Source organism: Syngnathus scovelli, chromosome 4 (genome assembly GCF_024217435.2).
Source record: "Syngnathus scovelli strain Florida chromosome 4, RoL_Ssco_1.2, whole genome shotgun sequence".
In the NCBI taxonomy this organism is placed as follows: Eukaryota; Metazoa; Chordata; class Actinopteri; order Syngnathiformes; family Syngnathidae; genus Syngnathus; species Syngnathus scovelli.
Genome location: NC_090850.1, coordinates 22,545,713 through 22,568,356, shown reverse-complemented (window position 1 = coordinate 22,568,356; position 22,644 = coordinate 22,545,713). Strand labels below are relative to the sequence as shown.

General features: G+C 40.5%; 1 protein-coding gene across 1 annotated transcript; it reads right to left on the bottom strand.

Annotated features, from left to right (window-relative positions):
* Nucleotides 1-59: 59 nt before the first annotated feature.
* On the bottom strand, nucleotides 60-6,022 carry nkpd1 (NTPase, KAP family P-loop domain containing 1). The gene is made up of 6 exons (XM_049716969.2): nucleotides 5,532-6,022; nucleotides 4,888-4,956; nucleotides 4,414-4,530; nucleotides 2,577-2,905; nucleotides 957-2,408; nucleotides 60-763 (listed from the first exon to the last, which is right to left on the bottom strand). Exons 2-6 carry the CDS (start codon nucleotides 4,907-4,909, stop codon nucleotides 491-493), a joined length of 2,193 nt encoding a protein of 730 aa, XP_049572926.1. The 5' UTR covers nucleotides 4,910-4,956; nucleotides 5,532-6,022; the 3' UTR covers nucleotides 60-490.
* Nucleotides 6,023-22,644: the final 16,622 nt, after the last annotated feature.

The window sequence follows — 22,644 nt, the reverse complement described above, 5'->3', positions numbered from 1 at the left end:
CCGCTTGTACGGTTGGTGAGCAAAATTGTTTGGGAATGAGAAATGTGACAAAACTCTGCTAGTGTCAGCATCATTTATTACGGGTCGCTTTTTGTGCAGCATCGATTTATAGACTGTTTAATTTTGAAATATGCTGTATACACTTCATTTACATTTCAGTGCCTCACACGAGTATTTGCTTTTACCTTCACTCTGTACAAATACACAACGTGGTCTTCAGTCTATAAAGCCCACTACGTGTCAGTTTGTATAAAAAAAAATTGCAAAATTTGTGCCTCATTGGTGAGACACTGAAAAACCAAAACCGATCCAACACATCAATCCAGCTCACAAATATTGCGCGATAGCAACAAAGAGACGTTTGGCTCCAAGTTTAGCATTAAGTCTTAGAAATAAGGTGCCAAAACCAAATTGCTGCATATCAATAACACTTGGAATTGTGTGATCGAGTTCCTATTTTTCCTATTTCTGGGATATCCATCTTGGATTCTTAGCTAGTAGCCAAATGGGGATTTGATGAGGAATGATGAGAGTCATGCAGGTGAAATCTCGGCAGGTGACTTGGACAGTGCTGCACATTGTTTTGCGGTTGAAGATGCAGGGGAAAACCCAGGAAGTGAAGTCGGAAAGTAGTCCATTCTCCAAAGGTCATGTCTAAGAGTTTTTTAATATCATCCGGGTCACCAAATACCAGAGACGAGCCAGTGACGTGATTGCTTTTTATGATTGCAGCATACTTTTGTGGATATTCCATCTTTTCCAGCTAGGAAGAAAAAGAATCACATGATGGTGCATTAGAGAGGGTAAAAAGTGTGTCAAACTTAAATCATTCAAATCATGTCACTAAACAGCCTACATTTTTAATTTAATTGCTGTATAAGCCAAATGACACCGAATATTTTGGTACAGATTAGAGTCAGACACTCCACATGTGGTCCTGGGTTGCCACTTCTTACCTCTTTACAAATATCCTCCGAGTCCATATTGATTAGAGACTTGATTGGCAAAGGCGCTGAGGTCCTGATCCAACCGGAATCTTTCAACCTGGATGTTCCTCGGATCATCGCCAACTCGCTCTTAATCGACGGATCTAGGTTAACCGTGACCCAGTTGAGTGCCTTCAGATCCTTAATTGTGAATTGGAAGTCTGACTTGAGGAATCTCTCAAACATCTCTGGGTCTCCATCCTGGTCAAGTAGGTCTTTAATCTGAGAACGCATCACGTAAAGCTCGGCTCTGGACTCGGTGAAAACTTCCCATAAGCTCTTGGAATCGTCGGCCTCGGAATCCTTATTCTGATCGATGTCGCCTCTCTGTTTGGCATCTTCCACACACTGGATGATCCAGCTGAGTCGGCAGGGCCACTGATTAGCTAGGACCACCCAGGCGGCTATGAGATCAGGTTGAGGGAGCTCTTTCTTTGAGGCCTTCATGATGATCACATTCACTCGAATTGAGTTGATCACTCGCCGCATGAACATGCAATCATCTAAGATGTAGTCATTTAAGTTCCTCTCGTTGCTTTTAAGGATCCTCTTAACCCACCCTTCGACATCTGCCTCGGTTATATCTGGTTGAACAGTTTTATCTACCAAGGGCATTGCCTCGTTTTTTTCCAATATAACCACTGAAGATGAATTTGAGTTTCTTTCAAAGCCTTCAGTTTGATGTTTATCTTCAGTTATGTTTCCGTCCTTGAAGGTTTTTGAACCGTCGGCCAGGCTGTGAAATAAAGTGAGCTTTGAATCGTCACAAAGGGGTGGCACGGTGAAGGCCAGAGTAACAATTCGCCGCAGCAGCGCATAAGCCCGGTCTTCTTTACAAAAGCAGCCATCTGCATAGTTGACCTTCTGTACGATAATGTCCGGGTCGACCGCCAGAATTAAAATGAACGGACTGTCTTTGTCTGATAGCAGAATGTTGATAGCATTTAAAACGGCAACAATTTTTGTCGGGGAGCAGCGGTCTAAATTGACGATCTTTAGAACCACTCTGATTCTTCTCCTCTCAAACACCTCCATGAACTCGACAAAACGAGAAAGGAGCCACATCTCTTTCCTGACTTGGTCCATGAAGCCCAGCTTGCTGCTGACCTGCTCGTTGTCCATGCCTCTCTTGAGATTGCGCTCCTGGTTGAAAATAAGGTTCGTGATAATCGGGAAAGCAAACCTCAGCGCGCTGACAGCTGGAACTCCAAACGAAGCAATGACCAGGCCTAGCACACTAACGTGGCTCGTGGTTGTTCCGTTTACTTTCGCAGCAACTTTGCCCATATGTTTGGGAAGGTCAAAAGCCAAAAGGAATATTAGGATGATTAATGGCACCAACAGGGTGAGAAAGAGGAGCAACCACAGAGGGCAGCAACAAACTTTCCTGGACCTCCAGTGATTGGGACCAGCCACCACTATCTGATGATGAAACAAACACGGAAAGTGATTAATGGATGATTCAGTGGAGTTTGGTCAAGTTTGGGCGCGAGTTAGCATGCTACCCCACCGCTAACGTGTTTGTGTTGTATTATGTGCAAGTTTTGGAATCTTTAGCTGCTACACAGGGGAAAAAAAAAAGTCACAAACCTTCTTTTTGATTTCATCCTCGACATCATATTGGGCCGCCCGATATAATACTAGCTGTAATTTCCCAAAATTGATTTCCATTGCTTGAAAGAGTCGGATGGCAAGACCGGCCCAGAGCATGTCACTGCCTGCAAAGTGCCAGGCGCTGAAGTTTACAAAAATGAAACGGACATTATGATGGTTCTGATTCTCTTCGGTCCAAATGGGCTTGTAGAATAGCAGTCGCCAAACTAGCGCTAACAGGCCGGAAAGTGAAGGTTGAATAGTGCGAGGCCGGAATTTTCCGTCGTAGTTCTCTTCGATCTTCAAAGCTTCTCGCGACATGTACACTGGAGACAAAAACAGCGGTGGGAGCAAATTAAATGGAGTAGAATCACATGGTCAGGAAAATTTCTCCAACACAAATGTCACTTGTTGATCTAGTAGTCGCACGTGTTTTAATGCGGCTTGTCATTATCTCACTAAAATATATCAAATTCAATATTTTATCATTTGCAATTTGGACTCGTATGAACACAGCATATATTTTCACTTTACTTCAGTGAGGCCCAGAGAAGCTGATGCTATTTCTGCATGTTCCCCAGTTCCAGCTAAAGTATGACATGCTAGCCACATGTGGCCCGTTCACAGACTTTGACCAGCACCTGCAATTTTTATCATGTCAAAAAGTCAAATAGGTTCTGCATGTAAGCTTGTGGAAGGAACAAACAAAATCTCCAACTTTTCAAAATGGTGACCCTCTCCCTGTCCTTGCTTGAGGACATCTGAACCTTGCGGAGGGATGTTCCTTATATACCCAATTATGATGACACGCACCTGTTTGCAATTAACTTGGTCACCTGTGGAAGGTTCCACACTTTTCTGAGGGGGCGGGGCATTTTGCAGGCATCACATTCAAATGAGAAAATACCAAGAAATATAAATCATCACCATGTGGATTTATGATTTGATGGTAATTGATTTGGATGGTTCAACTGAATTTGAGGTTGCCATGGTGATATTAAGTTTGTTCCTACCTACTGAGACCAGGGAAAGCTTGCAAAATTGGATACATTATTCAAAAGATCATTAGGCCTACTGCACTCATTTGTTGCTGTCGGTAATCCTTTCTCATGAATAGAGAATATCTGTCTGCACATCCATACATTCATCAATCTATTTGTTGAAGCCAATTATTATTTGATGGAGACCTAGCCAGAAGTCGATTGTTTGTTGTTCTTGTTCTGCAATTAATTGGCGTCTCTGCGGGGATCATGCAAAATAAGCCTTTCTCATCTGTTACCCTGAGAAGAAAAATGGAACTAAATGAAAAAACTTGTTTGGAAAAAAACCTGTATGACAATCATGTTACCAATCGTTTTAACTTGATTTTTTTTAATACGTATTTTAAACTATCATAAATCATAACGAAATAGCTTCAGCTATGTTATTAAAGTTCATTTCTAGATTTTAATCTGAGCTGGTCTATAAAAAAAAAAAAAAAGCAAGACTTTTCCAAGTGAACTAAGGATAAACATTGTGTTTAATGATTATCTGCCATGACAAAGCTTGTGTTGGTGTGTGCCTGTGCGTAAATGGCCTCCTACAGACACAGCGGGCAGGAACTTCTTGGTGATAAGATAAACATCCACAACAACATGCTGTCATCAAAGTTTGCTGTTGTATGGTCCGGCACAATTTGCGAATGGGCTCACACGGATAACAATAATATTATTCAACCGAATAAAGTCTAAATATAGGATTTAATAACGACAATAGGACGACTATTATTTATCTGAAACACCGCATAGGAATCAGCAGGATTCCAGAAGACAATAACGAGTGAGCGCATACATACCTTCCATTTTTCCAAGAATTCTTTCAATTCGACTCTGACAAGAAGAATAAAGTCCGACAGTTGCCGGCGATGAAACTTTGGTTAAGGTCTTGGAAAGGGCGTATGCAGAAATCTCATCTGGAAACACATTTTAGAAAATAATAGCAAAATCGTTTTTGGTATGTACATATTCACTTGACCGTTGACGTCACAAGCGCCCTGAAAGATAACAATTGCTTGGCTCTCATTTATAAAAAAATACATGCATGCTTTCAAATAAAAAAAGCAATTTGTTTCTGACATGCTTGAATAATGCATCATTCCGAACGACATGCTTTTGCGATTTTTCAGATTCGGAACGCATCTGACGGAAGTGCGGCAGTTATTTTAACAAAGTCCAAAGTGCAACAGAATCATTACGGCTCAATCCCAATAACCCCAATTGTGTCTAATCTTTATGATTAAGCGGAAGAAATGGGATCGGTTATATCTTACCTATAGTGGTGGGAGGAGACATGATTACAGATAGGTGGAGTGTGCAATTTCAGAAAAGTTTCATTTGACCTATAAAAAGAAGCAGAGTCAGTTTCACAACAAATAATCAAGATACGTGTTTGAGCCTGTCGTGTGTGTGTGTGTCTCATTCCATTGTTTCCAAACGTGAGCCTATTGCACGTACCTTCTCATGATGAGCATGCAAGTAAGATTAGTCCGAATTGAAAATCATTTGTCAATCCAGACAGCCTTCCTTACTTTTGCATCATCATATTGTTTAGACAGCATTTACACTTGGAAAATCATTGTTTGTATGAAGGATGGGATTTTTATAGAAAGAGAACAAGACGTTTTGTTCGTGCTGGCTTCATTGACTCGGAAACAAATCTCTTTTCTGTCTTTAATGATAGTGCGGCATTCATGAACTGTTCCTTGGTTTTATCTACACGGAACTGCTTCCCTTGGTCAATAAGTTATTCAGCTTGCAGAAACCACTCCCTCTTTGTCACTCACCAAAACATGCACGGAATGAAATAAGCGACACCAGAAAGATTTTAAACCCCTGCACTTGTTAAGTTTCTTGAACTGCTTTCAGAAAGTTGGATTATTTCTGTGCAGACATGTCCAAGATTAAACAGTCCTACCTTGAAAAGTTCCTGCTGTTCCACAAATCATGCAGTGATATATTCTGGTTTGCAACCGTGTGATCTGGCCGGACTTCGGAGTCTTAAAAAAAAACTTGATATGATAGCGTTTATGTCTGTGGAAAAAAAAAAAAAAAACCTCCACCTGATCAGGAAGTTGTATTAGTCTGCTGGCCCGACACTTTCTCAGAAGTAAGGTCACTGACAAATTAGGATTTGAGCAGTCACAGCATGTCCGTTTAAAGACTGGGGTGAAAAAAGGTCTTTCCGGATACAGATGAAAAGTAAAAACATGGTTTGTGGCATTAAGTGTCCAACCATCTTGGAGAAAACCAGAAGAAATGAATGATTTCCTGTGGCTTGAGTGATTCATGATGTGAATTCCTTCAATGTAGCTCCCCCGGGTTACGAAAGGCTGGATTCTTCGGTGTGGCCTGAACATGCAAAGCAGCGCGGATGCCAAAACGATCGTCGGTAATCAGCCTACAGCGTGATTTGTCATGACAGAACTGGTTAGTCAAGCTTTTAAAAACAAGCTGGATGCATAATTTCCCTTGACATCATGACTGTTTTTTCATTTTTTCCCCCATTAGCGTTCTTCTACCATCTGCTGTCACATAATATCTTACAAACTAAACTTCTGGACATGCTAATGCTAAATGTTTGCTAGCATTGTGTGTCGTGAACGCATTTACACTGCACTTGTCCTGTTCTATTCCTCTAACAAGACCTTTGGTGTCCTGTTTGAACATTTTCATTTCCATTTTTAGTGGAGTGGAGCTGCTAAAAAGAAGCTTGATTAGTGTAATGTCTGATTAATGTTTAAAGTAACTGGCTTCGGGGTGACTCATCGTGGCCTAACAACCAGTACTGATTACTGAAGTGCTTAAATTAACATGATTATCATACAGAGTGAACTTCTGCACGAGTGTGTGTGTGTGTGTGTGTGTGTGTGTGTGTGTGTGTGTGTGTGTGTTCACTTCACTGAAAACTTACATTTAAGGACAAAGAGGTCATGATGACTACAGTCAGTGTCCACAACCTAAGACACACCTATATCTAATCTTATGAGATCCCCTTCAAAAAATTATTTACACCATCAGATTTGGTGGTAACCAAAATGTTAGGGACACCTGAATAAAGGAAGTAATATTTATTGCATAATTTTCGAGATACACAACATGAGGGACTCGGCTAACGTTTCCAAAGCTTGCAATACTCTGAGCCACCAAGGGAGGGCGCTAATGTATCAAGCATGAAAACAGCACAATGACTTTTGATAAAGTCTCCCCTCATCTCACTGCTCTCTTTGATATGTAAGAGCAAGCCTGACATTGTAGGTGGCATTCACTCAAAGTGGGGTGTGGTCCAGCTCTTAAGACGTGAGCGATACCGCCAGATGAGCTGATTAGCATTTTCCGCGCAAGCAATTACCGCCGCTCGGAGGACAAAAGTACACACATCCAAACGTACATGTACAAGGACCAATAACATCTTTCCTCCTTTATTCCCTTCCCTTGTTCCCAAGGGAGGACAAGCTCGACTATTGACACGAAACGTGACACCGGCTCGGAAACCGGCCCGACTTGCGCGGCGGCCTAATTGGCCTCGAGACCTCTTGTTGGCGTGATCTATTGATTTGTGCATCGTCAAAGGGAAAAGGCAGAGAGTGAGGAATGGCCACAGATTGCAAAAGGAAGCACCGGCAAATCCAGGAATGATGCTTTAAGCTTTGACATTCTCCCCAGCACAGCGGCGGCGAGGGGTTCACCTTGAGGTGCAGGGTTCTGGATCCTTGCAAAAAGTTGATTCACATTCCATGATTGTCTCTGATGGTTACCGCGGGGATGATGGTCGCAAAAAATGGCTTTTCGGAATGCTATGACCCCAGGGATCTATAGACATTGCTTTAAAAATCCCACTCGAGATAGCAAGATGAAAAGTCCTTCACACTCGCAAAATCCACTTTTTGTTTGATACCTCCGTATGCTGTAAATCTTCAGGGAAGAAAAATACAATGAGATGTCTACCAAAAGTGTCCTTCAGGGGCAGAGGTCTTAGAAATGGAACAAATGCTGATCTTGTATTCATCAGCACAAACATCCGGGCCATGATTATTTTTCATCACACATCTCCCTATTCACATAATTCTGTTTCCATTTCCTCAGTCTTGCTTTTATTCAGCAGGAGAGACATTTCTCTACAGACAGTATGCCTGATTTTAGATTGACATTATAATCCAGCTAGCCGCACTGGCCTGAAATATAGTGCACTCCATTTTAGCCATTATTTCTCCGTAATCAAGTCTTGCCAAGTTTTCTCACCATCCATCAAGGGATCTGTGACGACCAAATTTCAGCCCGGGAATATTCAACGACAGGGCCGTTGGTTTTGGAAATTCTCAAACTTGCCACCACTGCGTGATGGACAGTGAGGGCAAGGCCAAATTATTCCTGGTGCCCGTCACGTTCTAATTTGGTGCCTCATGTTCCATCAAGGTTGTCTCCAGATGAAATGTGGACACAGAGCAGACCGTGATTGAATTCAACATATTCAACAGCGGCGATCGAAGGCGATGTGACAAAATGTGGTAAATCAAAACACATCGAACAAAAAGTGTACTGAGATGCCAGGAAAGAATATGCGGTATACAAATTCTCTATTGTGATCATTTATAAGAAAAAAAAAATCACTTGTATTGATCCTTCATTAAAGAAGCCCGACCAGATGCAGCAAGCGGCGCAGATTTAATTGTCAGGGCATTGATTCACTCGCCTAACTTATACGCTTAAATAAAAATGTTTCACAATGATCATCATGTTACTCTCCGAGTAATTTCCTTTAGGTGTGTGTTTATGTCGGACTTGTTGTTTTTTACTAGCTGGATTTGGACTCTACTCACGAAAAGTAAAGCAACTTGAGCTTTGGGACATAACATTTTGTGTAACCTTTACACATGCAATTAATTTGTTGGAATGTTTTGAATGGAGCTGTTCAATATGTACCTGAGTAATATTTGCACAACTTTCCGTGCACTAACAAGGAGCTGAACAGCAAAATCCTTGTTTAATCCTTGAAAAATCCCAAGGCTTTCCAACTTCTTTTCCATTCTGTGACCGTTTTTGTTTCGATGTACCGTATTTTCCGGACTATAAGGCGCACCTAAAAACCTAAAATTTTCTCAAAAGCCGACAGTGCTCCTTATAGTCCGGTGCACCTTATATATGGAGCAAACTCCTAAATTTAAACTAGCCCGAAGCATTGTGTCATGAAATCAATCATAAGTGGCCTGCTGAAGACTATGAATCATGAATCAAAAAGACTATGGATCATTATTTTGTGATTATAATGTAGTTTGTTGCGTCTGAAGTTGAAATAAAAAAGATAAACTGGAGAATGATTTGATTTGGATTAAAAATTAATGGTGCGTCTTATAGTCCGGTGCGCCTTATATATGGACAAAGTTTTAAAATGGGCCATTCACTGAAGGTGCGCCTTATAGTCCGGTGCGCCTTATAGTCCAAAAAATGTGGTATCTCAACTCAAAATCAAGAACCCACTGAGAATTTCCAACGGTGAGGTATCGTCAACCACTTTTCAACAACAACACAAAAATAACAGTAAACAATCGGATGCGAGCATTCAAACGTTTGGAGAAGCTCCACTTGATAGCACGTGTTATCATGAAAATTAAACTCCAAGCCTAACTTGGTGTGACAAGTGTACACGTTATCAAGAGACTCCAAAGGTGACCTTGGGAGAGATCGTGTTTTTATCGGTGTAATTTCTACCACTGTGTAATAATAGCACGATCGCATAAAAGGAAAAACGCCAGCTTATTTTTACCGCTAGCTCACCTAAGCGGTGGGTACCCGCCATGTTTTGTTCTTTATTCCGAACAAAAAACGCTTCTGGAAAACTGCTGTTTTTCCACTCAAGGCTTTATAAAACGAATGACGTTTGTCTCTGTGGGGTGTTCAAAATGTCCTCCTCCCTGCTACGTGCGAGCTTTTCTATTCAGCGGGTGTTACATTCACGATGCATGAAAGACCTTCTCTATCTCCTCTTCATAACACAGCAAGACAAGCAGAGCTGTCCAAGAAGTCATGGCAGTGACAACGGGAAGCAGTGAAAAGGTTTCTTTCCATGTGCCAGCCTCTTTGTATTCCCCTCCATGTGTCCGCCAAATCTGTCTTTATCCTCGTTTCTAGCCGTATACCAGGTGGACGTCAACTATTTCTTTCCTGATGGTGTTGTGAGGATCAGTGTCCACTCGGGGACCTTTCCACCAACACGTGTGCGCACGTTCTCGCCAACCAGCTGAGTGTGCTCCCCCCCACCCCCCGCCTACTCTTATTGGCAATATCAGCGGGCGCAAGGGTTGAAGGGCTTGACGGGGGCTTGATTTCTACGGCAAAAGATGATAGAAGCTCTTGCTGAGATAGAATCGTGCCATCTCGAGACCCTTCAGAGGTTGTTATGAGGCCGTTATGAAATCTGCACGACTCTCCCATCTCCACCTATAGATTCCCTCTGTTTGCCCCTCCCTCCACTTTTCTCCCCAGTAGCCCCCTCCCGGCCTCCCACACTCACTCACTCACTGAGCAGACTCCATGTTGCAGAATTTCCTATCAGGAGAGGTAAACACTGCTGTTTAATTTTGTGAATATTTACAGCCGAAGGCGCGCAGCATGCGCTGCATCATCACAGCAGAGCTTGCCTGCTGTCAAGATGCTGTGAAGCTCCTGACAAGTTAGCTAAACAGACACGGATCACTGAAAGCAGCAGTGCAACAAGCTAATCCAGACACCTTGACTGACGCGTACACGCATCAAGATCATGTTGCGACATAGCCACAGAGTGGAAACAAAGGTCACCGTGAGTCTTCTTTGCGTGTCACACAATAGTGACAATATAGACAAAGGTTTTGGGACACCCACAAGAAAGGCAGTCGCCCTTCCCTTGGTCACGAGTCGGTCACAAATGATTGTTGGACTGTGCTGAAAAACAATTTGCCTCAACGATTAGCAAATTGATCACCCCCTCACGCAACGTGATGATCGCTTACCCTGTCAGGCTGCACCATTAGCTGGTCAAATTGATCATTATTTCCTGCATGGTTCCTGAGCAAATACCTACAAACACATCTTCATCAGTCTCAGCTGAGCATCTTGTCCAATAAGTGTTTTGATTCTGATAATGTTCAATTTGTGACATTGGCCATGCAAAACAAAAAAAAAAAAACCATTTGAAAAGGATTGTTTTGAACATAAATGTGCAGATTTGTATTGATCCTATGTGGAAACATTAATGCGGCATAGACATAAAGTTGGCAATTGTGTCGTCCCGCGAGTGCGTTTGAATTTCAGGTACGAGGCAGCCAATCAATCAGGCAGACAGCAGAGAGGCAAAAGTCTGAAATCTAGCGCGGTTGAAAAATGTGATTTACAAGACAAGAAGCGTTTAAAAATGCTCTCCAAGCTCATTCTAAAGACTTCCTGTCAGTTGCCAGAGAGCTGGCTGTAATCCATTATCACTGGATGGATTCATTTGCATAATTCTTCTTTTGTGCGGTCCCAGGTCTTTTCCTGTCTCCTCCTTCAAACACAATATGAAAACGCAGGCCTCTCAACCCTCAACCACTTGTTGCTTAGGAAACAGCCACGGCAACGCAGGGAGGAGTGCAGCCGAGCGAGGAGGAGGGAACGAGAAGGGACTCGCTTGAGCGGGAGTGATAAAATGACACGGGCAAGCTGATGCGGATGTGATTAGCTGCGAGGAGGGAGAAAATGAGCACAACGGGCAGAGGACAAGAAAAAGAAAAAGGGTGGCCAGATAGGGCGGAAAGCGGAAACTACTGTTCAATACAGACCAATTTTATGTGACTTAAAAAGTCATTTATCTATGTCGACAGTCTATTAGTCACGTATTCGAGTGTGACCCCCCCGGGCCCCTCCTCCCTCCCTCCCACGGTGTGTGTGCATACGTGTTTGCGCTTTCTTTCGATATTGTGCATCTGTGAGTAAGATGAGGATGTATTGGTTATCCTGCAGGGAAGCGAGGCCGCGTTAAATTGCACAGATAAGGTCGATATGTCGTTAAAGGGCGGGGCCGCGGATTTCACAATGAATATTGTGCAATGATACAGTAGCTCTGTTGAAAGGTTTACTCTTAAATGTGCGCGACGGGGAGAGTTAGCCAACTCGCGTGTGCACGCTAGGGGGTGTTCTTATACGAAATCGTTGCGAGGCCCCTTTGCAATTTACAACGCAATGTGCACGCATATCACCCAGGCTGGATTTAGCTGGCGCTAAATCGGAAGCGCGGTCGAAGAAGAAAACGTGTTTGCCATTCAGGGTAATAAAAATAGCATTTGGCTACGTAGCTTAGCCGGAAATGGCGGCTCCTTTAATTAGCCAGCAGGACCTTTGGCGATGAAACGGCCATAATAAAACACAGATGGGCGTTGTATCTGCGTCTTTTTACAACTGCAACTGTCATTGCAGTGTATCTGAGTCGACCATTGGCAAGGTTAAAGGGTTGTTTGAGGTTAATGGGCCGTTAACAGGCCTGGGAAGTAGTCTTGAAGCTGCTAGCAAGACTTGAATGTAGCATCACTTGACTTCCCACTGCCACTCCTCAAACACACTCACTCAAATCGATAGCTTGATGCGAAGATTGAGAGAAATGCTAGTTGGATAAAATAGCTTCAAAGATGATCGCATTCAAAGGTCACTTCTACGTTGTGTGTAGTTGTGAGGGTTGCAGAACTGGAGAATGAAATAGCGTCGTCTCCTTTTGTGCTGGGTGAAAAATTAAGTGATGAAAGAAAGTTTTTCGTCCAAATGCAGCACCGTGTTACGTCTTTCTTCTGATTTTAATTGGAAATCCCTTCACCAACACACCTTTGATCACTGCGACTTTGAGAAACAGACACGTGTCCACCCAAGGTAGCAATCGGTGGTGAGGGAAGAGTGAGGAATTATGCATGATTTCTCCATCAAGCTCTCTTTGCTCACTTGACACAACTGGCTCATTTTTCAAGTGAACAACTGAGGGTAAGCGCCATAGGGCCCGACTGTAAGTGCTGCAGTTATCCCCAATTTGAAAGATGATGTTGAGAAATGACACGCAAACAACAGGGAGTCAAGAGGAGCCAGTTGGAGCAGGATTTTATCCTCGAGTGCAGATAGGATAGCGCTGCAGAAATTGCTTTTTGCCTCGATACAGGTACAATGGCCATTGAATTGACTTTTACATATTATGTACATTTTTTAGATATATTTTTTGATATTATAATAAATGTTATATTTAGATATTTTTTGATATTATATTAATTTATATTATATTGTATATATTAATTCAATTATTTATTTGTAGATATTATATTAAATATTTAGCTATTTTTAGACATATTAATATACATATATTAGATATTTAGATATTGTTTTGATATTTTGTTAATTATTATATATTAGAGATTATATTAAGTATTTTGCTATTTTTAGACATCTTAATATACATATATTAGATATTTAGATATTATTTTGATATTTTATTAATTTATATTATTTTATATATCAATTCATTTAGTTATGTTTAGATATTATATTAAATATTTAGATATTTTTAGACATATTATACATATATTAAATATTTAGATATTGTTTTGAGGAGGAAGAAAAGAAAGAATATATTACATAAGTGATTGTTCCGTACATCTCCTGGAACTTCCTCCCTCCAACTTCTCTTTATTCAATGAGGTATACTTGCGCATGACAAAATGTCACGGCATATCATTTTCAACTTTCTGCTTATCCATTCCAAAGCCAGTGTGGACTAACCCTTTTTTTTTTTCTTTCCCGGCTTGTCCCCACTTAATCAATTCAGCAAGAGAAGGTTAACTTGCCTCCAGAAAACAACAACAACATTTCCTCTTTGCAAGGAAAGCACTGGATAGAGATCACACAACAATCAATTAACGCCGTGTGTCATTACGGATTACCTCTATGTAGAACATTGTCACACACAACTGGAAGCTTGCCCAGCGACAGGAAGGTAATAGACCAAGTGACTGCGACTCCCTTAGGGGAGATTAACGCTTCATACCCCATTTTAGCAAGCGACATGACGACACAAGTCATTGAAGTGCCTTAAGCATTTCTATTATGCGAGAAAAGTTTACCGCTCATAATTTGAGCACGTGCAAAAGCACATGTGATATCTGGTGGTGTCATTCTAATTCATGTGCAGGCAAACACATTAGTATGATTAGCCGCACCACAATATTTTGCCACAAGGGTTTTATGTGACGTTCTTGAATTGTGATTTTCTCTCACTCTGTTGCCAATCAGTATGCTCGCTCACGACTCTGGGAAGTCAGTTAGCTACACTAACTGAATATATCGTGCAAGCCGCCATCTAATATTAAGCTATACGTCTGATATTTTTCTCTACTTGTAAAAAAAATTGCCATGAAACCCGTCATTCTTGTTCAACATGATAAAACAAGGAGGGCTGTCGGAAAATAAACGAGTAAAGTGCTTTATGATGCATGAGGAAAGATATGACAGGTGGTCTCATAAATTCCAGCACTGTACATTTGACCTATTTATGTTCTCATTGACATAAAAACGCTGATTGCAAACTCGTTCAGGAGATATTTCGATTTTTGGAGCAAATACAATATGAAAGGATCAAGCTTAGATAAACGCACATTTTAATAGGTCTTATTTGCATGGGTTGCGTCGCATCACGTTAGGAATATCAATGCACGTGAGACTGCCATTCATAACCCCCTTGACTGCAACATCACATGACTCATGAATAAATAATCGTTGCGTTTCTTACATCTTTACAGCGTAAAATGTGTCTTTTGCAAGATCATCATAGCGATGGTGGCATTTAGCCTGAAGCCAAGGAGAGCATCAGCAAAGCCCGGAGACACTTGGCCCGCTTTGCTTAATAATCCATAACAAAGTGAGGAGTGACACCGACTGAATAACAAATGCGGTCAACGTGATGGATGTTTTCAAAAAGCTCTCCTCCACGTAGAAGACACCAAAGCCACCCAATGGAGTCGGGGGTTGTCCGCCTCCAAACTTCTACAGATATAAATTCGTTTTCTCTACCCAGCCCGCTCGTCCGGCGTGATGGATCGTTCATAAAACATGCATGATCCGGTGAATTATTTTGCAAAAAACATCAGATAAATTGTTTTGGATGGCTTATTACAATGCCGTTATTGGCTCGGCATATTAAATTATTGGCAATTGAGTAAATCACAGACTTGAAAATAAGCCATCACGGGCCCTCGATGATGATTCCCTCACTCTGCCTACAAACATCACCGCCTCTGTCGGAGCTCATTTTAATCACCGGGAACGTTGTCATCACTCACATCTTATTAGGACCTTAATAAGATAAAGGCTGAATGGGAAGACATTTGCAAGGCGAGGCAGTGTGAATGTGTGTGTTGATTTATGAAGGGTATTAGGATAGCAGGGATTAATGTGGCTCGGCTAGGAGAAGTGTTGACTGTCAGTCGACCTGCAAGAACAACGAACGGTAGGCCGCTGGATTATTCGTTTCAGTTTTGAGGTCGGGGCTTCAAAACAGTGTGAATTCCTTTTTTTTTTTTTTAAATGTGAGACTTATAACAAAAGTGGCTTTAGGATAAATGACTGAAATATTTTACAATATTTAATATTTGTGTTTTTGCAAGCGTGACAGGTATTGTGTCCGTGTTGAGAACATTTCAAAAATTGCCGTCTATATTTTCGAGTGAATGCACTGTCGGCTTTCAAAACGAAGGTCATTGAGCCGGTCATCCGTAAGAGTCGGTCGGGCCACCCGTCATCACCTTCTCGGAGTCCCCTGAGTGTTGCGAGACAAGAGAGAGAGAGAGCGAGAGAGGTGAGGAGGTGGCTCGGACACAGCAGCCCTGTTTCCTCTGGCCTTTAGTTCCCAAAGGAGCACAACTTCAAAAGAAAAGTTAAGGAGCTAAGTAAGTTGGATTTCAATGTCAAAAGGCTCCTTTGGACCCCGAGGTGGCTCTTTTTTTCCTTTTAAACATTCAGACACAGCTTTTACTGGCTTTAATTCTAATCATGAATGAACAGCAATCAGATATTTGTATTGCTGCTACGCAGATTATAATTGGCAGTCAGCTTTGAAGATCCTCGACTGCGCTTTCCTCGCTTTGTAACGGCATCATTTAACGACTAACAGGAAAACGGCACACTAATTCACACATCTGATACAAATATGCCAATCTTGCTCATGTTTTACGTGATATTTTCTGAGCTATTGTTTTGTGTCATATTTTTGTAAAGCGTTTTGCTATGGTGAAAGCGCTTATGAAATAAATGTGTATTGTATTTATTTTTTATCTACGCTAATTTACTAATAACAATAATAATAATAAATACTTACTAATATTAACAATAAATATTAATGTATTTATTAATATTTTAATAATATAAATGCAGTGTCAAGCCCTACATAGAAAATGCGGCTTTTTTTTCAATTTGAGTAGAGCAAACATAAATTCACACGGAGAGTTGGAGGAGTATATTTGATCCATTCTATTTGAGGAAAATGACCCTTTGTCCTTCATCGCACAAACGCTGCTCAACAAGTCATAAATTTGCCGTACGGACTCTGAAGGTGGGCAGGAGCGTTTTGACCATGAGGTTACATCTCTGAGCTTGTGTTTGGCCTTCACAAACACACATCCATTTTTTCTCTCCTGATTTCTTTTCACAAAAACAATATTGTTGTCCTACACGCTAAAGATTTACATTAAATCTTTTCTCCGTTCGGCATCACAAGCTGTTTGTCTTACATTGCAAATTAAATTTGGAGGAAAACCAGCTGCGATAATGTATTAGACTCCGGAGGGAAATTGCTTCATTAGAATGAGAATAATTGCTTTAATATTAAGGAAGCATGCCTTCCCTTGTAAGTAACGATCATCTTGAGTGTTCTGTGATTGGATATTATTTTATGAAAGTGTCAGTATGAAATCCCTTCTCTTATGATGACTCTGTGTGCATTACCAAGAAAGAAAACATTGGCTTTCATTCTTTGCCACATCTCTGTCCTTGACCAATATAAAAGTCAAAGATTTCCAATCAATGGAATTACATTTCATAATGGCTTACAACACAAAGAGCAGCCATAACAAAATGGCATTGAAAAAGAAAACCCGGCCCACAGATTCTTTTGACTTAAAGTTTCCACGTAATCACAATTGTGTTTGCACGCTTGCTTGCCCGTGTCCAAAAAAAACCAACAAAAAAAAACCATATGCGCCTATTTGACTGTATGAAATGGTATTTACTGGAAAAGTTCACTGCTGTGCGGTTAAAGCATCAGATGACAGGGCAAGCCAACACAAGAGAAGTGCGAGAGGGCTGTCAGCTGTTCTTTAGCTTCACGGGATTTCGGATCCTTTTTGAATGCTGGCATCAAAACCTCATCCTCATCTGCTGTCAGTGAATGTCAGCTCCGTGTCGTTTCGACTGTGGATTCCCGGCACGCCGCCGAGGAAGCAAAGGTCAAATCGCAAAGCAGCGGGTATAGTTTAATGGAAGTAAAAGTTCTAGACCACAATTTACATCGTGATTACCTGTTGCACATGAAGCGCAACCCTGATTGTCATAATCCCACGGGCAAAGATGAACTTCCATAAATAGTTTAAGTTAAATACGTATGTACGCACTGTTGCCTTTCATTGACAGCGTTTGGATTTGATTCACGGCCAGTGCATCAACAACCTGCCATTGATGTTCTCCACTGCTGGCACCCAATGGGAGGTTCGGATCAGGAAGGGCAAAATAAAACATGCCAGTGACTCGCTGCGGTGATCCCTGCCGGGATGTGCTGAACCTCAAGCGCAACCGTGACTTGCTTCCTCAACACAATATATTTCTATTTTTTTGAACTTGTTGACTGTTACGCTTGATTAAATTCTGACCAGTGAGCTGGCTCTAATGAGTGTCAAAAGGGGAAGGCAATTCGTCATTCCGAAAGGTTTGACGATAATTAATTCGAAGAAAGGAATGATAATTACCATTGCTTGAATAAGACTGCATTTGTAAATAATCGTTTAAGTTAGACAAATAAACACCTGCGCATTCTGGAGACTATGTAAATAGACGACTTTAATCACCCTTTGAGGGAAGTGTAGCAAAAACTGCCTGACAGATGTTGTCATCTGTCATCAATCCAGAAGCTCCAACAAGCACCAAGGAACGGCATACAATTAGCATTGAATTACTTTTGCCGTTATGATGATTAAAAGAACCACATCCAGTGGAAAAACAATCAAATTGAGAATGTCGGCGCAGTTATTTTGACTAAATGTGCTCAAAATATGACGGCTAATCAAACAGTAATGAGCTCATTTTAATGACTAAGAATTGACTTTTTTCCAGAATAGCTCTCGTTTGTTGTTTAAGTCTTTGTTTGATTATTTTTTTAAAGCCTGTCATGTTCCTGACAGCCATTTTGGAGATGATGTCACTGACTTATGCACGTCAAAGAACTGTGACAGAATTTCTTTCACATATACTCTATTTTTTTTTTTTTTGGGTTGAAGTGATGGACCGTGTCTTGTCACTATGCGCTGGAGAAAAAAAAACAACAACCGCATCACCTTTGTGAGACTCAAAAATGTCAAACAAGCTTCAAAATGGGCTTCCTTGTGAGTTGTTTGAAAGACCACCAGGCAAAAACTGATATATGGAGTAGAATGAACTGGTTAAAAAAAAAAAAAAGACCTTCAAAAACATTAACACAAAGAAGACATGAGTTTTTAAAGCCCAAAAAGTCCATTAAAGCAATCTTCGACTGCATAACGCCATCAGGCTGGAATCAGATGGTCCTTCTTCACAACAATGATTCCAAACCCGGTAGTCAGCCAGCCCCACAAAGAATGAGCTCGTGCGACGAGAAGGACACGCAATCCTGCGGCAGATGGTACGAAGCCCACAGAGCCTTGATCTGAACAGCCTGCGTTACATCCAAAGACAGATGGATCAGGAGAAGAACTGTAGCACGTTCTCAAAGATGGAACAACCTTCCAGCCAAACTGGACCATCTCCCGGCATGGCTTCTCTTTTTCAAGGCCATAACTCACCATGATAAACATTGATTTAATCATTTGTCATTGATAATTATCCACGCCTGTATTCTTGTTTTTTTTTTTCCCGATTATATTTTGGTAAGCAGCCAATGTGACGTACGCACAAGCATCCGTTATCTTCTCCATCAGCTTGTTTCAGGTCTTCCCTCTTCAAATAGACAAAGTATAATGATTTCGCAATCTCCTTTATCATTCATAAAATATTTGATTTTACATGCATTTGCATCAGGCCTATAAATTACACTTCCTTAAGGTTCACGCTGCAACAGAAGAATAAGCAATCGGTGTGTTGATTAATTCCACTAATCACCTCCTCCAGACTCCTGCATAACTCTTGGAAGAAGACATTTAATTTTCCCTTTCCTTTTATCAGCCCACGAATTGGTATTTTCATGTTTTTGTAGCAGGAAGATGAAAAGAATGATGCTCAATCATTCCATGCATTGCTGAAATATTAAAGACATTGCGATTCTAATCCCTCCCAGAGAACTGGGATGAACCCTTGTCCAGAAATTTAATTGGTATTTCTACACAGCTAAACCACCAGAGTGGACAAAACGCTGCCTGAGAGAGATGGCTTCAAAGAGCGTGGATATGGCTACAAAGCAACTGATATAAATCAAACCTCAGAAGCAGCTACAAACACACAATAATGGCAACTAGCCCAACTGTGACCGAGATGCGACTGTGTGATGTCGGTGGGTAAAGAAAGAAATAAATAAAATCGCCAACCAAACTGAGGTTGTGCATCTGAAGGAAGTCCAGAAGGCTTCATGCGGGAACACCTTGGGCTAACCAGGTGTTTACTTTTAAATGATTTTTTTTTCCCCCCTTTGTTATTGTATTGAAAAGAATGCCTTGAAAAGTTTGATAATTGCCTCATTCGCGCTGGTTGTTTTTGTTACATTCGGGGTTTTCAGTCAAGGTCTCCGAGGAAGTGATGAATAGTTCTCAAAGAAATGTTGGAGCTTTACATCTAGTTGAAAAGTTTTTGTTGACATAAAAGTCTGCTTTGAGCCATTTCACACTTTTTTTTTTAGGGATATCCATGATGAAATGGTTCATGTTTAGGGTTGTGTGGAGTTGGAGTCCAATCAAAGCTGACCTCAAGAAGTCAACATTGGGAGGGATATTTTTTTTTTTGTCATTTATGGGTTTTGTATCAATAATAATATAAATAAATTATAATAAAAAAATAAAATTAAAATAAAATAAATAATAAAAAAAGATATAAAGAAAAGACAAGGGAAACAGTTGACATTTTTCAAATAATAATATAAATAAATGATTACAAAAATAAAAAAATAAAGTAAATAATAAAATAAAATATATAAATAAAAGACAAGGGAAACAGTTGACATAAAATAGGTCCAAAATGTGAAGATTCTGTTTTTTATCCTACAATTGTGACATTTGCAATTTTGCTTTAGAAAGACCAAGTGCTATAAACAGATGAAATACATAAGTGAAGGTTTGAAGGTTAAGACTGACGCTAAACAAAATGTGCTTTTTCTCTTTATGAATGAAAAGCATTCTCTAATGTAATACAGCCAATAATAATGCTGCTGATAGGACAAATTAGTATGGATGCTTCAAACTGCAGCAGATTGCTCTCCCACTGGGGCTAACACAATGTCACGAAGAGCATATAATTATTTTGATTTTTCACTCTGCATTCTGATGCAGACATTGACTGCTGTGACACTCGGCACGCCAGCATATAATTTTACAATTAAATTTACATATTTACGTTGTCACCTGACATCCATCCAATACTTGACACTGTGGGGTGACAATTTCCATCAATATCTTTCTCTATGTTTTTACCTTGAGGGTGACTATAATGCATAATAAATTTTTATCCCGAGCTTTTCTGTATCCCGGTCCTTATCACAAACGTTCAAAATATAGATTTTTCGTGTTTGTTTGTTCTTTTACATGATTTGTTTTTGTTTGCAAGAGGGATTTACAAAGCTCGATGGCAGGAAAGCCGATTGACGCAATGGATTCTTTCCAAATGGCACATTTCTGTTGTCAATCATCCAAAATGCTTCTAATTTGAGAAACTTAATTCCTGTAAGTCATTAGACAATTTTGTGATTAAGAGCCAATAAGAGGCAAACATGTCAAGGGCACCTTAGATAATTTTGGCTTGTAAATAAGCTGTTAAAAGTAAATGCGCTACGTTAATTGTCCATCAAAAATGAAATCCTTTAAAAGACGGATTTGCTTTTTTGAGCATAATTAAGCCAAAAAAGTTTCAAAAAGTGTGGCTTTGTCACAGTCTTTGCATCAAATAGGCTTCCTTCAAACTCTGGTAACAAAAAACATTTTTATCATGTATCGTAGTAAATCAGCGGTCCCCAACCCACGGACCGATACATTTAATTTTATATTTTCTAGAATTGTTTTTAAAAGTTTGCTTTGCAAAAATCGTGGCATCTTCAAACACGGGTCCGTAAAAATATTTTCTGACAGTAATCCGGTCGGTGGTGCTAAAAAGGTTGGGGACTACTGTCGTAAATGATTGTATGTTCTTTTTTTTTTTTTTTTTCGAAAGGGGTTGGTAGGTATCATTTTGCTGATTTGCCAGCACCTGTTCACTCTATGATTAAACCTTTGGGCAGTCATCACCACAGGGCCAAAACGCAATAGCGCTGTTGGGGAGGTGGGCTCAGACACTGGCAGTTATTTATTTTCCTCCAGGCATGGAAACAGATTGGCCGTGTGTGTGTGTGTGTTTTGAGATCATCGTAGCTCAACGCTTGTTGAATAAAAAGAGCCGTTTTTTTGTTTTGCCAAGCGTTTGTTGTTACTGACGGCAAAATAGATGGCTTGCCGTTGAGTTTCTACTATGTAGTCCAACAAAACGTGAGTTTAAAAACACAAGTTACATAAGAAACTAAATTGTGTTTAACATTAAGCGCAGTTTGATGATGTTGCTCAGCTCAAATCTCTGAAACGCAGAAGGTCTGCCTAATTCTGACAATGACAAAGTCGCTCAAGGTCTGACAGATGGACTTGTAGTAGCGGACGGGGAGAGGACAATCAAACACAAGGACACTAACTCACTTTAGATCCAAAGGCTTTAAAAAAAATATGAATGGCAAGTAAAGTGCAGTATGTTTAATAATGTCTTGTCTTGTTTAATTTGGTTCGCACAATTGCCAAGTAACAAGATTTTCTCTGACTTGCACTTTCTTTTATCTCAGTCATCTCGCCTGGGGTTTCTCAACTCCACAGAATATCACGTTGCAGGTACGATCATCCATCGGTAATTTAATATTAACTCGGAAAATGCCCCGTGTCCCGTGGTCTTCAGGGGCTTGGTAAGAAAACACACAGAAATTCTAATAAGCACCACCACCGACTTATGATTATCAAGCTACAAGTTGAGGAAAAGATGAAAGCATGGTGCATGATCACCATAATCACCCGACTGTGCATTACCCGTGATTACCGTCGGGCTGAAGATACAGGTCACACAAAACAAGGACAAACAGGGATAGCTTCTTCCCGAGAGCGATCACTGTCGTCAACAATAACAGATGAACCTGTCCCCATACATACATTATATACATAAATATATGTACTGATCATATCGATCACAGTGCAACAAACAATATGCTTGTATATACTTTATATTTTATATCATTTTCTTATATTTGACATTTTTTTAATCTACTGTGTACAACGACAATAAAGGTGATTCTGATGACAAAACTGCATGTGCCAGAAACTGCAAGGAATGCCTCGCTTGCACAGGTCGCTGTTACATTCACTGATATAAACGGAATTTTTCTTCTGCGATTGATTTTTGAGTGGGAGAGTGGTTACTATGGAAGTTAGCCATGTTTACAAGCTTGTAGTTTCACGCGCAAGTGCTGCCTGGATCCCCTTAAAGGATGCTTGAATGCACACTTTTTTTTTTTTTTTACTGGCTACTGTTTTATTAGATTTCAT